Genomic DNA, 13,312 nt, shown 5'->3' with positions numbered 1-13,312 from the left:
TTTCTTCTCTCTGGAGCAGAAGTATGCATTTGTGGGCATTAACTGAGTTATATGCACATTTCCGAGTCTATTGCAAGGAAAGACTTTTCACAAGTTTCTGTAAATTTCTGGCATCATGAAATGATAAACAACAGATCTCGCTCATCACGAAGCTACATCCAGCATACGACACCAAAAAGAAAAAGCAGCTGTGTCTGAGCCAGAGTTTTTCTCCCTATAAAGATATTAGATATTTATACCTAGTACTAGTGATGAAAATGCCATCACCTATATTTTTAATCAATTATTATTTATGCTAAATGTGAGTGGTAGCATGGACTACTGATAGTAAAGAGGTGTGCTGGAAAGAGAAAGGATTCTGCATCTAAAAGCTAGAATTCTAGGCTCAGTTCTTCTGCTAGGTCGTTCTCAGGCTTTGATCAAGTCACTTCATCTCTTTAGCCTCAGTTTTGAAAGCTGAAGGGATTGGATTAGATCAATGGTTTGTAGACTGTGTTCCTTACAGCCCTAGGTCCCTGGAAGGTTCCTCAGGAACACCTTGCTGCGTGAAGAGAGGCTGAGCCGAATCAGCTGCTGTCTGTTTCATAGGTTGAGACTCTGTTACTGCTCGTGAGAGAAGAGTCTGCTCTAAGTGTTGCAAAACATTGGATTTGGCCATCTTTAAGGTCCTATATGTGATGCAGTATATTTCTTTGTTTGCAAATAAAAAAATGATAATATGAGGCAAGTTTTGCATAAATTAAATATCTATAATATAAATTAGTACAAATGCTTTTAATATCATAAATATATAAGTTGCTTCTTAATACAACCAGAATCTCTTTGGTTAAGAGCAACTCGCTTTTCTTGGACATTTTTCTTTTTTTTTTTTTTTTTTTTTTGGACATTTTTCTTAAATCAAATCCAAAACATAAGCTCCCAACCCTGCCTTTTGGAAAAGCTTGTATTCACATGCAGCTACAAATCTCACAAGAATTGTTGGACTATCCCAAGAAAGAAATTCACATTTATGTTTTTAATCCATTGATTTGGTTCTATTGTCATTAACATTAATAAAACCAGTCGATTACTTTTGGTAAAAAATAGACAATGTAGGCTCAAAGGAAACCTAATTTTCTGGCTTAGAAGCCCATCCAATCAATGGAATAAATTATAGTAAATCATGACGATAAATATTAAACTTAGTCCAAAGGAAATATTTTATTTTTCAACTGTTTTTCAACTGGGCAACTGGGTTATTTTGAACACTTAATGTACATTTCCCCATCTATATTATTAATATCTTATTTTCTCACTTGAAAATTGTGAAATTAATTTGTTCAATTTATTTATCATTTTGGAATATTTCTCAAACTGCAACACTGTCACCAAAATAAAGACTAGGTGATGATTATGACTTAATCTCATATTTCTTCTTAATATGTTACAAGGAAGCACCACCAGCAGCATGGGCAGGGCATGAGTCCTGCACATCAGTTAATTTCTGTGTGCCAATTTCCTCATCTGAAAAATGAAAACCTTGTCACCAACACATGTCTGAGTCTACTGCAAGGAAAGAATTTTCACAAGTTTCTGTAAATCTCTGGCATCATGAAATGATAAACAACAGATCTCACTCATCATGAAGCTACATCCAGCATACGACACCAGAAAGAAAAAGCAGCTGTGTCTGAGCCAGTTTTCCTCCCTATAAAGGTATTAGATATTTATACCTAGTACTAGTGATGAAATTGCCATTCTCTTCCCTCCAAAACCAAATTTAAGATAGGAATTATTTTTAAGATATACAGGCACATGTCATCTTATTGTACTTTGAAGATACCTTATTGTTTACAAATTGAGGATTTGTGGCAACACTACACAAAGCAAGTCTGTTGGTGCCATTTTTCCAACAGCATTGGCTCACTTTCTGTCTCTGTGTCCTTTTTTGGTAATGCTCACATTATTTTAAAACGTTTTCATTAATAGTCTATGTGTTACGGGGATCTGTGATCAGTGATCTTTGATGTAACTACTATGACTTGCTGAAAGTTCAGAAGATGGTTAGCATTTTTTAGCAATAAAGTATTTCTTAACGAGGTATGTACATTTTATTTTAGACATAATGCTATTACACATTTAACAGACCATAGTATAGTGTAAACATAAGTTTTATCTGCCCTGGGAAGCCAAAAAATGTGTGTGACTCGCTTTCTTGCGAGATTTGCTTCATGGCGGTGGTCTGGAGCCGAACCTGCAGTCTCTCCGAGGTCTGCCTACTGCAATCACTAACACTTATGTGGTACTTTAAATTTATAGGGTATTTCACATGTTATGAACTGTGATCTTTACAAGAAGCTTGTTAAGGAGAAATTATTTTTATTTTACATCTGAGGATAATGAAGCCCATAAAAATGACTAATAGGATTGCTCAGCAAGTCTGAGAAGGAGCCAGCATTTGGACCAAGAATTCCATCTCTGAAGTCTTCCCCCTTCCACCAAACCAAGCTAGAATGCCAGATTCTTGGGTAACAACATACACGTTGGAAGTCAGATGGTCTGAGTAAGACCCTGGGTTGGACTAAACCCAGGAGTGGCTGAACAAAGCTCTGAACTTCCTCTGGCCACGGATCTTCCATTCTCATCTTCATCTTCCAACCCAATCTGAACTTGTCACCTGGACTTTCATTTGCCTTTTCATATGCAAACGTCCTCTTCGTACTATGACATGGATGGAAGGGACTAGGTGTTTATTCACGTTTGCACTCTCCTTAATAGCTTACCCCTAAGAAGCCCTAAACAAGCAACTATTTAAATGAATTGAGTTAATTCATTAATTTGTGGGGAAAAAAATTTCTTGAACACTCACTTTGTGACTCGCTTAGTGCTCGACCAGTAAACAGGACAGAGCGAGTCCGGCCACCATGGAGTTTATGGACAGATGTTGAATGACTACCAATAGTGACGAGCTCAGGAAAGAGTTGTTTGCCTCGAAATGGAGAATGCAGGGAACTAGTGTGACACAACAGGGAAGCCCTCCGTAAAGAAGAGACATTTAATCCACCATTTAAGGTTGAAGGGGAAGGGAGACAGATGAAAAGGAAAACGCAAGCCAGGCAGAGCAACCAGCACTTGCACTGAGATGGAAAGTGCATCCTGTAAAACTCGTCTTAAATCCTTACTGAACCATCCTGTCTCAGAACCAAATCTAATAATGGTGTTGGGATCTTCAGGGCATGGCAGGAATCAGAACAGATTAAAATAACTTCTTCATATAGATAAATCACACATTCTTTTGGATCTTTAGAATACTTCAATAAGTGTATTCAGCCTTGCTATAAAAGCGGGGGGTAGGTTTGTGGTTCTCTCTCTTTTATCTGAAACTAAACGTTTTACTTCTAAATGTAGAGATTCAATATTCTAATTGGTGTCTAGCCTGGTTAAGAAACTGGATTCTTGTGAAACCAGTAGGAAAATGTTGTAAAGATTTATTCGGTCACAGCTGTTCTTTATAAGTAATTTCAGATTTTATAGTTGGTTGTAACTGTACTTCCAGCTGTAAATTAAGTCTTTATTGGGTGGGATCTGGGGAGCTGTTCTACGAGGTGTCATGAGGGTATGTGTGGTATCCCATATTGGAGAAAAATAGATAAATTATATTGCTTTACAGCAGACTCTATATGTGTAATTAAAACGAGATGTTCTCACAGTCCATATAGTTTTACAGTTTTAAAGCTTGTCGTAAAACTTACACACATACATGAACTGCCAGAGAGACACATGTTTTCACTTTATGTAGACGGATGCTAACAATCACCTTGGAATCTTTATGGGAGATTGTTACGGACCGAATTGCGTCTCCCCTCAAAATCGTGTGGACGCTCTAGCTTCAGGACCTTAGAAATGTGACTAAATTAAAGATGTAATAAAGATTAAATGAGGTCCTAAACATGGGATCTTAAACCAATATGACTGGTCTCTTTCAAGATGAAGGAAAAAAAAAAAAAAAGATGTGCAGCCGGGACACGTGCACAGAGACAAGGCCACATGAGGACACAGTGAGAAGGTGGCCATCTTCAAGCCAAGGAGAAAGGTCTAGGGTGAACCAAACCTTCTGACACCCTGATCTTGGACTTCCAGCCGCCAGAACCGCTGTGAGACATAAGCCTCTGCTGTTTAAGCCCCTCCCCGGTCTGCAGACGTTATAACACACTGAGCAGACGAATATAGCAGCAGACTACACAGATACATATTTTACAGTCGTAGGTATGCATATACAAGCACATGCGAGCACACACAGACTGGCTATGTACAGTAAAGTTATCTAAAGTCATATGTGAAAACACTGGGGAGATTTTTATTATGTCTATGCATGTTAAAATTTTTGTTAGATTAAAAATGAGTATGCATAATTCATATTCATGCAGCCAGACAGCATCTGGATATTAATTAGGAGAAACAGAATTGTTTTTATGAAGTGGGGTCAATGTATGGGTACCCTCGAAGAAAAAAAAAGTTTTGGACATATTTACAAGGTGATGACTTCAGTTCGTAGAGAGAATTCAAGAGGCCGGGCTTCATCTACCTACAGCTGCCAAAGAAGAATATTAAACTTGGACTCCACTGTTTCAAATTAAACTTTTTACATGTAGCTGTTATATTCCTGCCACTTATCAAGTTACCTTAAGAAGCTTTTTGTAAGTTTAATTAAGCCTGACTAATTCTCCAACAGTACAAAGGAAGATGAATTCCTTAAATATTTAATCCATTTATGACTCAAAGTGTCATTTTCTGAATGTGGCTGTTAAATTCTTGGAATTAATTACCCTTTGAGTTAAAGCTGCTTTTTCAGATGCTCAAGACATATAGTCACAGCTCATACAAGGCGTAAACTCAACATTTCATCTGTTCATCAAGAGAATTTATTCTAAATGCTATATTCAAAATCTCAACCTGGTAGGCTTATTCACAACCCTTAACTAAGGAATCTTTGACTGTAAGCTTTGTAACAATCAGGCACGATTGTTGGTTTTTCCTCTGCCTCCCTCTCCATCCAAGTATTAATGAGTTAAAGGTTAGCTGTCCTCTGTTTGCACAATTGCTCTTCTTTTCATGGCAACTTTGTTCTCCTTAACTAACTTCAAGCCTCGTCTCCAGAAAGCTTTCCCCCAGTGTGATCGGCAGGCAGCACCGTCATCATCAGTCTGTCCCTCTCCTCGGTAACATCTTAAAACACTGGATGCACCCATTACTTTATTTCCATTACATATTTCCTATTTGTTCTCTCCCGTATTTTGTAGGCTATCCAAGACTAGACATGTTCTTAAGACTAGATTTCCAAGAATACAAGGAAATCAATCAGGCAGCTCCATTTATGGAGCACCTAATACCTCCAGAACAACACACTGGACTCCTATGTAAGAAAAGTGGAAGGTTAGATATACGAGGAAACAGAAAACACACCCATAAACACACCCACCGCCACAAAGACACAAGCACATGGGCACAAATCCTGACCACCTTGCGATCGTTAGTGCTCAGAAACCATCTCACTGTTCCGAGCACCATCCTAGACATGGAGGTGATGGGGGCTGCTGGTTAACTCAGCTCCTAAGGGAAGAAGCTGCCTTCTGAGTGCAATCAAATTCCCTAAGGGATGTTAAGGGATTGAAAGAAGATGATAAATTAGCTATTTAGCTTTCACATTTGCAAGTCTCAATTTGGGGAAAGTTTATTCCCGGAGACCATCTTCTAGTATCAGTAATACAAACGGTAACTGAGAAATATTTCTAGAGTAAGTGGCTGAGCAGAACTCCTTCCCTTCCTCCCCCACCTCCCACAAACCTTTGATTTTAAATATAACTATTTACATTGAAAATATAAAACACAAAAGAGTGTGCTCAAATTTCTTATTTTTTTAATAGCATGGATTCTAAAAATACTTTTGTCGTGAAGAAAAATAAGAGTGGGGAAAGAAATTAATTAGAAGAGAAAACACCGCACTCCCACAGTCACTGGAACAGAAGTCGCCACGGCTGGGCGGCGGGCGGGCGCCCTGGGTCCGGGATACCTACCCCCTTTCATCATCCCCACTTCGTAGCATTTGCGGAGCCGGCAGGCCTGGCAGCTCTTCCTCCTGTTTTTATCAATCGTGCACTGGTTGGTAGCCGGACACATGTAGTCATTATGTCCTATCAAAAGCAAGAGGACAGAATTAGTATTATTTCAGGACATTTCGCCGGTCGGAATTGACAGGGAAGCTGTCTGGAGGAGGCTTCCGTATCACTCACTTGGCCTCACTGTGTTACTACCTCCGCCCGCTGTCCTTTCTCTGTTCTACTTGAAGTGTTAAAAAAAAGTGAGAACAAAAACAAAACTCTCCTAGACTTAATTTCTGCCTCCTCCAATTGTTTTGGGAGTTCTTTGGGCAAATCCCCTTCAGTTCACACAGCTTAGACTAGGGGCACACTGATTTTATAGATAGATAGAGGTTAAGCTTTCTCAGCAGATAAAGCTTTTTTTTGGACCAAGGCCACTCATCAAAACTGTTGTCCCGATAGAGCTGTGAGAATTTTCACAGAGTTTCAACGTGGCCTTTCTTTAAATACAATTTAAAGAATCCTTAAGTAGGTCTTCGAATGCAGCCCAGAACACCTAAATTCAAGTCGGGGGTGGGGGGTTGGGGCGGCAGGTTATAGTAAGTCAGTCCATAACCTTGTGGCTGGAGGACCCTGAGCAAGTCAGTTAACATCCCCGGGTCTCACTTGCGCCCTCTCTAACCGTTAGCTGCACAACATTATTCTCAGAATTAAATGTGAGAATGCATGTCAAGGGCATACCACAGTGCCCCGGGCGCGGCAAACACGGAATATCTATTAGTTGCGGCTGTTGTTTTATTCTAAATCCTCTTCCTTTTCTCTCCTGTCTATTGAATCTCTCTCACTCAAATGCTTCTTTCTCATTGGCTTTTATCACATCGTGCAAGCTTGTCCCACACAAAAAGGTCTCCCTTGACCTCACTTCACTCTTGAAAGTCAGTCTTACATCCTATCCCTCCTTCTCAGCTCAGCTCCTCACAGATGGCCACGCACGAGGCCTCATTTATCCTCCTTTTTCTCCTGCGTGGCTCAACCTGCGTCAATCTGGTTTCCATCTTTGTTGCTCCACCAAAGCAGCTTCCCTGAAACCACCAATGACTTTTGTGGCTGAATTCAACAGATACTTTTGGCCCACATGATACCTGCCTAATCAGAAGCATCTGACAATTCCTCCCGTCCTCCTGAAACGTGTTTTCCTCGATTTCTAGAACACAGAACACCCCCAGCATTCCTTCTACCTCTCAGGCTGTGGCTTCCCAGAATTTGCAGGTTCACCTCCCTCGACCCAGCAATAAGCCAGAGCTGCACAGGGCTCAGTGTCAGGCCCTTTTCTTTTCTTGTGCCTGTGAATTCTCCCACCAGAAAATCCATTCCACACCTATGGCTTTCATCGGCACTAAACGCAGATGACTCACAGACTTAGACTCCCAGCTCCACCCTCCTCTCTGAACTCTAGAGACAAATATCCAATGGCCCACATGAAGTTTCTGCTCTAAGATTTAGAAGTCACCTCCATTTCTTCGTCCATCAAAAGAAGTCTAGCTGACAGCATACAGACTATTAAACAGATTTAAAAGTATTGGCATGTTTTTATAAAGTCCATTTATATAAGTCTAAATTCTTATACCTCTTGGGAAAATGCCCTGAATTTACACTGAGAAGATGATATATACTATTTTACAACATGTTTTCCATTCACACATAAAAAGTAGGTATATATGCTACCTTTATTCAGATTCTCTCTTTGAGTCCCTATTTTCTCATTTACCAAGGACAAGATGCAACATGTAGTGGAATGTTTTAACTACAGACTTCTTTGTTCTTTTTTCAACTTAAGGGTCAGTCCAGATAGGAGAAGGTGGAGTGGGGACTTAACAAGAAACGTTAGTCTCATAAAGCTCGATTCTCCATCTTTAGCTAATATATTACAAAAGTCCCCGTATAAACAGTCCTCTGATTAAATTAACACTTGCATTCTTCTGTTGCATAATAGGACCCAACTAGTTAGCAGAGTTCTAACCCTGTAACTTCAGTAAAAGACCACACACTGCCTCACATATCTAGACATACTTATAATTTTTAGAATTTTCCCTATTAACAGGGACAAATTGAGGAAATAATAGAACTAGAAATAAAATTTAGCTGGACAGATGTAAACTCTAAGCAAAAGTATATTCTTCTTACACCTCAAAGAAACTCTTAGTGTTTGGTCCCCTATGGTGTTTATGCAGTACATACTGACTTCTTTTAACTCTTAAAAAATGAGTTTATATTAAGTCTCAGAAGAAAACAGTCAATAATCATTTGAATCAAAAATGAGTTGGATTCACTTTCTCTCCCCAAAGCCAGATGTTTTGCAAGCCAGAAGATGGGAGAACTGAATTGGGTCAGGAGTCAACTGGTAAAATCTTATGTTTGGATTGGCCAGCCATTGTAGATGTGTATCTCTATAAAACCAAGTGAAATTCTTGAATGAACATGTTAAACTGATAATATGCTAGATCTGTACAATCGAATTCATCCCTCAGCAAGAATGAAAATAGAGACACAACAGAATCATGTTCATAATGCAAACCTTTTATGACAAAACTGGGTTTTCTCTTGCCCAAACGACTCAAAAACTTAGAATTGACAAACAGATAGCCAGAAAAAATTAGTAAGTATATGTTTGATGTATACAATTAAACAAATTCTTCTGAACCAAACACCATTAACAACTATCTGTAAGTCTTCAACTTTCATCAAAAGAGAGAAAAAAAAAAAAAACAAAGTAGTTTTTTGTTCGCTAAGGAAAATAATTTGATAAAGGTGTGTTCTTAAAGCAACTGGTTTCTTAAGTTTCTTTAAGAAGAAACTTCTTTTCAAATTTTATTACTTGGTCTTGTGAAAATAAGGCAAGAGAAAAATCTTACTGAAAAAAAAAAAAAAAACTCACACCAGCTGTATTAATGAAACGTACAGTGTTTTTACTGAATACACTGAAGAACTCTGTGTACCTGCGACCTGACCAGCCCCTAAGTTCCTCTTGCACAGCAGGAGGTACAAGAGGCCAGATCCGAGGTGTGAGCTGCAGGTGGAGGTTTGGAGAAATAATCACGATTTTCTTGCCCACCAAAAAAGAAAGCCTTGAGCTAATTTAGGATTTGAATAACAGGAAGTGGGGAAGAGAGAAGGGGAGTGAAACAGGCAGGAGACAGGAAGAGTGGGGAGAGGGATCTGTGAGCAGGAATTACCACGCTCACCCGTGGCTCCTGGGGCAACAGGAGACACAGAGCTTTTCCCCAAACCTCTCTGGGATTCTTTCCCTTGATTTTTTGTTTTCCCTTTTCTTTTTCTTTTCCCTCTTTCAGCTGTTTCTGCATTATTATCATCACACAGAAAGTCTATATTCGTTAGTTACAAAAATTAGCAACGACCCATATTCAGAGATTCAAAAGAAATATAAAAACAAACCAAATGAAAACAAGCAGATGAGGATGTGAGAAAAAGGGAGCCCTTGTGCACTGCTGGTGGGAATGAAAACCGATGCAGCCACTATGGAAAATGGTATGGAAGTTCCTCAAGAAATTAAAAATAGAACTACCATATGATCCAGCAATGCCACTTGTGGGTATATATGCAAAGGAAATGAAATCACTATCTCAAAGAGATATCTGTACTCACAGGTTCACAGCATCGTTGTTCACAACAGCCAAGGTATGATACAACCTAAGTGTGTGTTGACACATGAATGGATAAAGAAAATGTGGAATGTGTATGTGTGTGTATATCTATATATATATAGAGAGAGAGATATATATATAAAATGGGATATTGTTCACCCTTAAAAAAGAAATCTTGTCATTTTTGACAACGTGGATGAGCCTGGAAGGCATTATGTTAAGTGAAATAAGCCAGACAGAGAAAGATAAATACTGCGTGACATCACTTATATATGGAATCTGGAAAAAAAAAAGTCAAACTCATAGAAACAAAATAGAAAAGTGATTGTCAGGGGCTGGGGGTGAGGAAAATGGGAGAAGCTTGTAAAAAGGCACAAACTTTCGGTTACAAGATGAGTAAGGTCTGAGGATCTAATGTATAATGTGGTGACTATAGTTGATAGTGCTGTATTATTTAATTGAAATTCGCTCAGAGAGTAGAAGTTAAGTGTTCTCACCAAAAAAAGAAAAAAGAAAAGAAAGAAAACGTAAATATATGAGGTGATGGATGTGTTAATTCAATGGGGAGAAATCCTTTCACAATACATATGTATGTCAGATCATTACAATGTAAACGTTAAACATCACACCATTTTATTTGTCGATTATACCTCAATAAAGTTGAGCAAAGCAATGGTCACAACACCCTATGACCCCAAAACTCAGGTCCACAAAAATAAGACTTGGTCCTGAAGGACGAAACCAGCAGAGGGAGAGGCGAGTCTGCTCTTCAACACTGGATGGGGCCAGACATTAGCATAAAGGGCAGCTCTTTATGGATGCAGCAGGGCCAAGAAGTGAGAAATAAGACCTCATATTACCCGTGAATTATCTCCACCTCTACTCCTGTTCTGATGCCTCACTGGGTTTCCAAGATAAGTGTACTTTATGACTGCCTCCAAATAAAAACGAACATATTCTAATAAATTTAAAGCTCGTTCTTTGTAGAAATGGTTTTGTGAAATAAAAGGTTATCTTTTTTTCCCTCCAACATTTTGGCTATGTATGCATTTTAATATGACTCATTTAACTAATAATGATGTATTTTCATAGTGCTTAACCCCTTCACTGCCATCACCAAAGAACAGGTTTGGCTGTGAAAATAATGGGTCCATTTTATTATTTCCCACAGAAAATTGAAATTCTTAATGATGAATAATTAATAACATCAAAGTATTAGTAGGGGGGAGGGACCTCTTAATCAAAGAGTCTCCTATACATGAAATATATGGACTGTTCCGTAACTGAAGCTAAAATACAGTGCACTACTTATGGCTTAGTAGTTGAAGATAAGGTACTTAAAATATTTGCTTCAGTCATACCACATAAATCTGCAGAGCAACTTTCCTCAATAGTATTTCTGTGATATGAATTTAGTACATTTTTTTTTCCTTCTTTATGACGTTCTAACTTGTGGAATCAGAAGTTGCACTTGAACTGTGGTTTCCAACTATTTCCTTCATTGGCACATTTCAAAGTCTGAAGGAAGCACATGCACAGATTTAATTCATAAGCAGAAAAACTTCAATATTTATGACATCAACTCATTTTATGCTTTTTACAAATGAGCTCGATAAAGATATACATAGTACTCTCGGGGAAAAAAATGCATCAAAATCAAGAAGACTTTCACGAGGTCAGGCAAAAAGCCAAGTATGAAAGCTAGTGAAAGGTAAGGAATTAGCACTTAATATTTTTATCGAGGCATTGGAGCATTTAGCTAACTGTTCACATTTTTAAGGCATGGAAATGCAAATGAATTCTCAAATTAAAGACAAATTAACTCTCCAATGGTTAAGTAACCACAAATTAAAAAAGAAAGCCAACTTTAGCTAATCCTATCAAAAAGCCTCATTGGAGGGTTCCAACAGAATAGTATTTTATTTTCAAAGTCCCATTCATTTATACCTGATTGATCCACAAATTTAGCTAACATCTATATAGCTTGGCTACCTTTACCGCCTTTTTATTAAAGGATCTCATCAAATATTTGCATAAAATTAACTAGCATTTACTAAAATTTGAAGTATCCAAGAGCGGTACACAAATTGTTTAAGGTACCAAATAAGATGTCAACATCAGCATTCCCTTCTCCTTCTGAGACCCAATATGTATTTATAGAGTGTTAAATACAATTTTAAATTTAATATGGACTCACAGGATCTTATACATATTTGGCCAAAAGGAAACCTACAACTTTTTAGTTTTATCAGTGAAAGATTATATTTTTCTTGAAGTGTTAAGGTACAGAAAACATGTCAAAACATAGTTTTGAGCCTTAGTGTTGGGAAAACAAGAATTTGCACATGACTTTTCAAAGCACTGTAATATAAACGAGCAACTACCCAGACCCGAGTGGGGGGGTTCCAGCTACTGCCTCTCCTCTGCTTGTTCACTTCACATTTGCAAGCAGTTCTTGTCTGGGATGCAACTGCATGAGATCATCTGACCAAACATTCTCGCTGCTAAGGAAACTGACCCATTTGGGTCCCAAGTGTGATGTGGCAGGCACTGTTATACATGGATTATTTCACTTAATCCCCCAGCAAATTTATGAGGAAGGGATTATATTAATCTCCATTCTATAGATGGAACACCATGATAAAAGTTATAAAGCCTGCTCAGAACCATAAAGCAAGCAAGTGGCAGATGGTTTTTGAAGCAAGGACTCCCTTCTTCCAGAAGTTGAAGTCTTACGCGCACACGGAAGGCTCAACTTCCTCAAAAGGCAAAGTCTTCCCTCAGGAACTGTATCTACTTCCCCAAGGCAATAATGGTAGGATTCTCTGCAACTGAGTGACCACTGAGTGTTCTGCTTCCTAGGAAGCTCATGATAAAAAAGTAAAAAGGGAGTTATTAATAGAGCCAATCTTGTTGTCTTCTATTTAACATATCTGCAAGATAAATACTGTGCCAGGCCAAACCAGTGTTGAATTCGTTTGGCCGTAAAGTTTGACTTAGATCACAGGGATGAAATGAATGGTCCAATTCTCCTGGAAACGACTGTACAGAGGAACGGAAGTAGCTCCCTCCTTTACCCTCCAAGGAAAATACTGACTTACTGCATTATCTCCACCTACTCCAACCCAGACTCACGAGGGGCGCTTGACCTCAGCAGCGTCCCACACATCCATTTACTGTGACCAAAGGAAAGAAGTGTTACGGGAGTCGCTGAGTAGAACTAAAGAACCAGCCCAAATGGTAATGTTGTTGGGGTCCGCCAGCACAAGGAACAGGAAAGGGAGCAGGAAATTTGTTGTAGAAATGGGAGTTCAAAAGATTTTTAATTAGAATGGGAATGAATGATTTTCATCAAAAAGTTTTCAAAGTTACACCAAGGAAAAAAAATTGCACCCAAACATGCACGAATCATCTCTGAGCAGTAAAGCAGTTAAGGCAGAGGCGACATGAAGACGTCTGAGACGGCTCTGCCGAGCTCTCAAAGAGGAAGAAGTCAAAGGTACCGGTGGTTTGTGCCAGGTGTCTTGAAAATTGTTCTTATCATTAATCAGAAGGAGGATCTGATTTGGGAGT

The 13,312-nt window shown here is 38.7% G+C and overlaps 1 protein-coding gene across 7 annotated transcripts in view; it reads right to left on the bottom strand.

Annotated features, from left to right (window-relative positions):
* Positions 1-13,312, bottom strand: part of ESR1 (estrogen receptor 1) — a 336,920-nt gene that overhangs the window by 164,637 nt on the left and 158,971 nt on the right. For all 7 annotated transcript variants that reach the window (XM_032485184.1, XM_032485181.1, XM_032485180.1 and 4 more), the window contains one exon: positions 6,054-6,170. In XM_032485184.1, coding sequence (XP_032341075.1) covers positions 6,054-6,170 — 117 coding nt within the window. The remainder of the gene's footprint in view (positions 1-6,053; positions 6,171-13,312) is intronic.

Source organism: Camelus ferus, chromosome 8 (assembly GCF_009834535.1).
Source record: "Camelus ferus isolate YT-003-E chromosome 8, BCGSAC_Cfer_1.0, whole genome shotgun sequence".
NCBI lineage: Eukaryota > Metazoa > Chordata > Mammalia > Artiodactyla > Camelidae > Camelus > Camelus ferus.
Note: the sequence above shows the minus strand (reverse complement) of the source record. Positions and strands in the feature narration are given on the sequence as shown.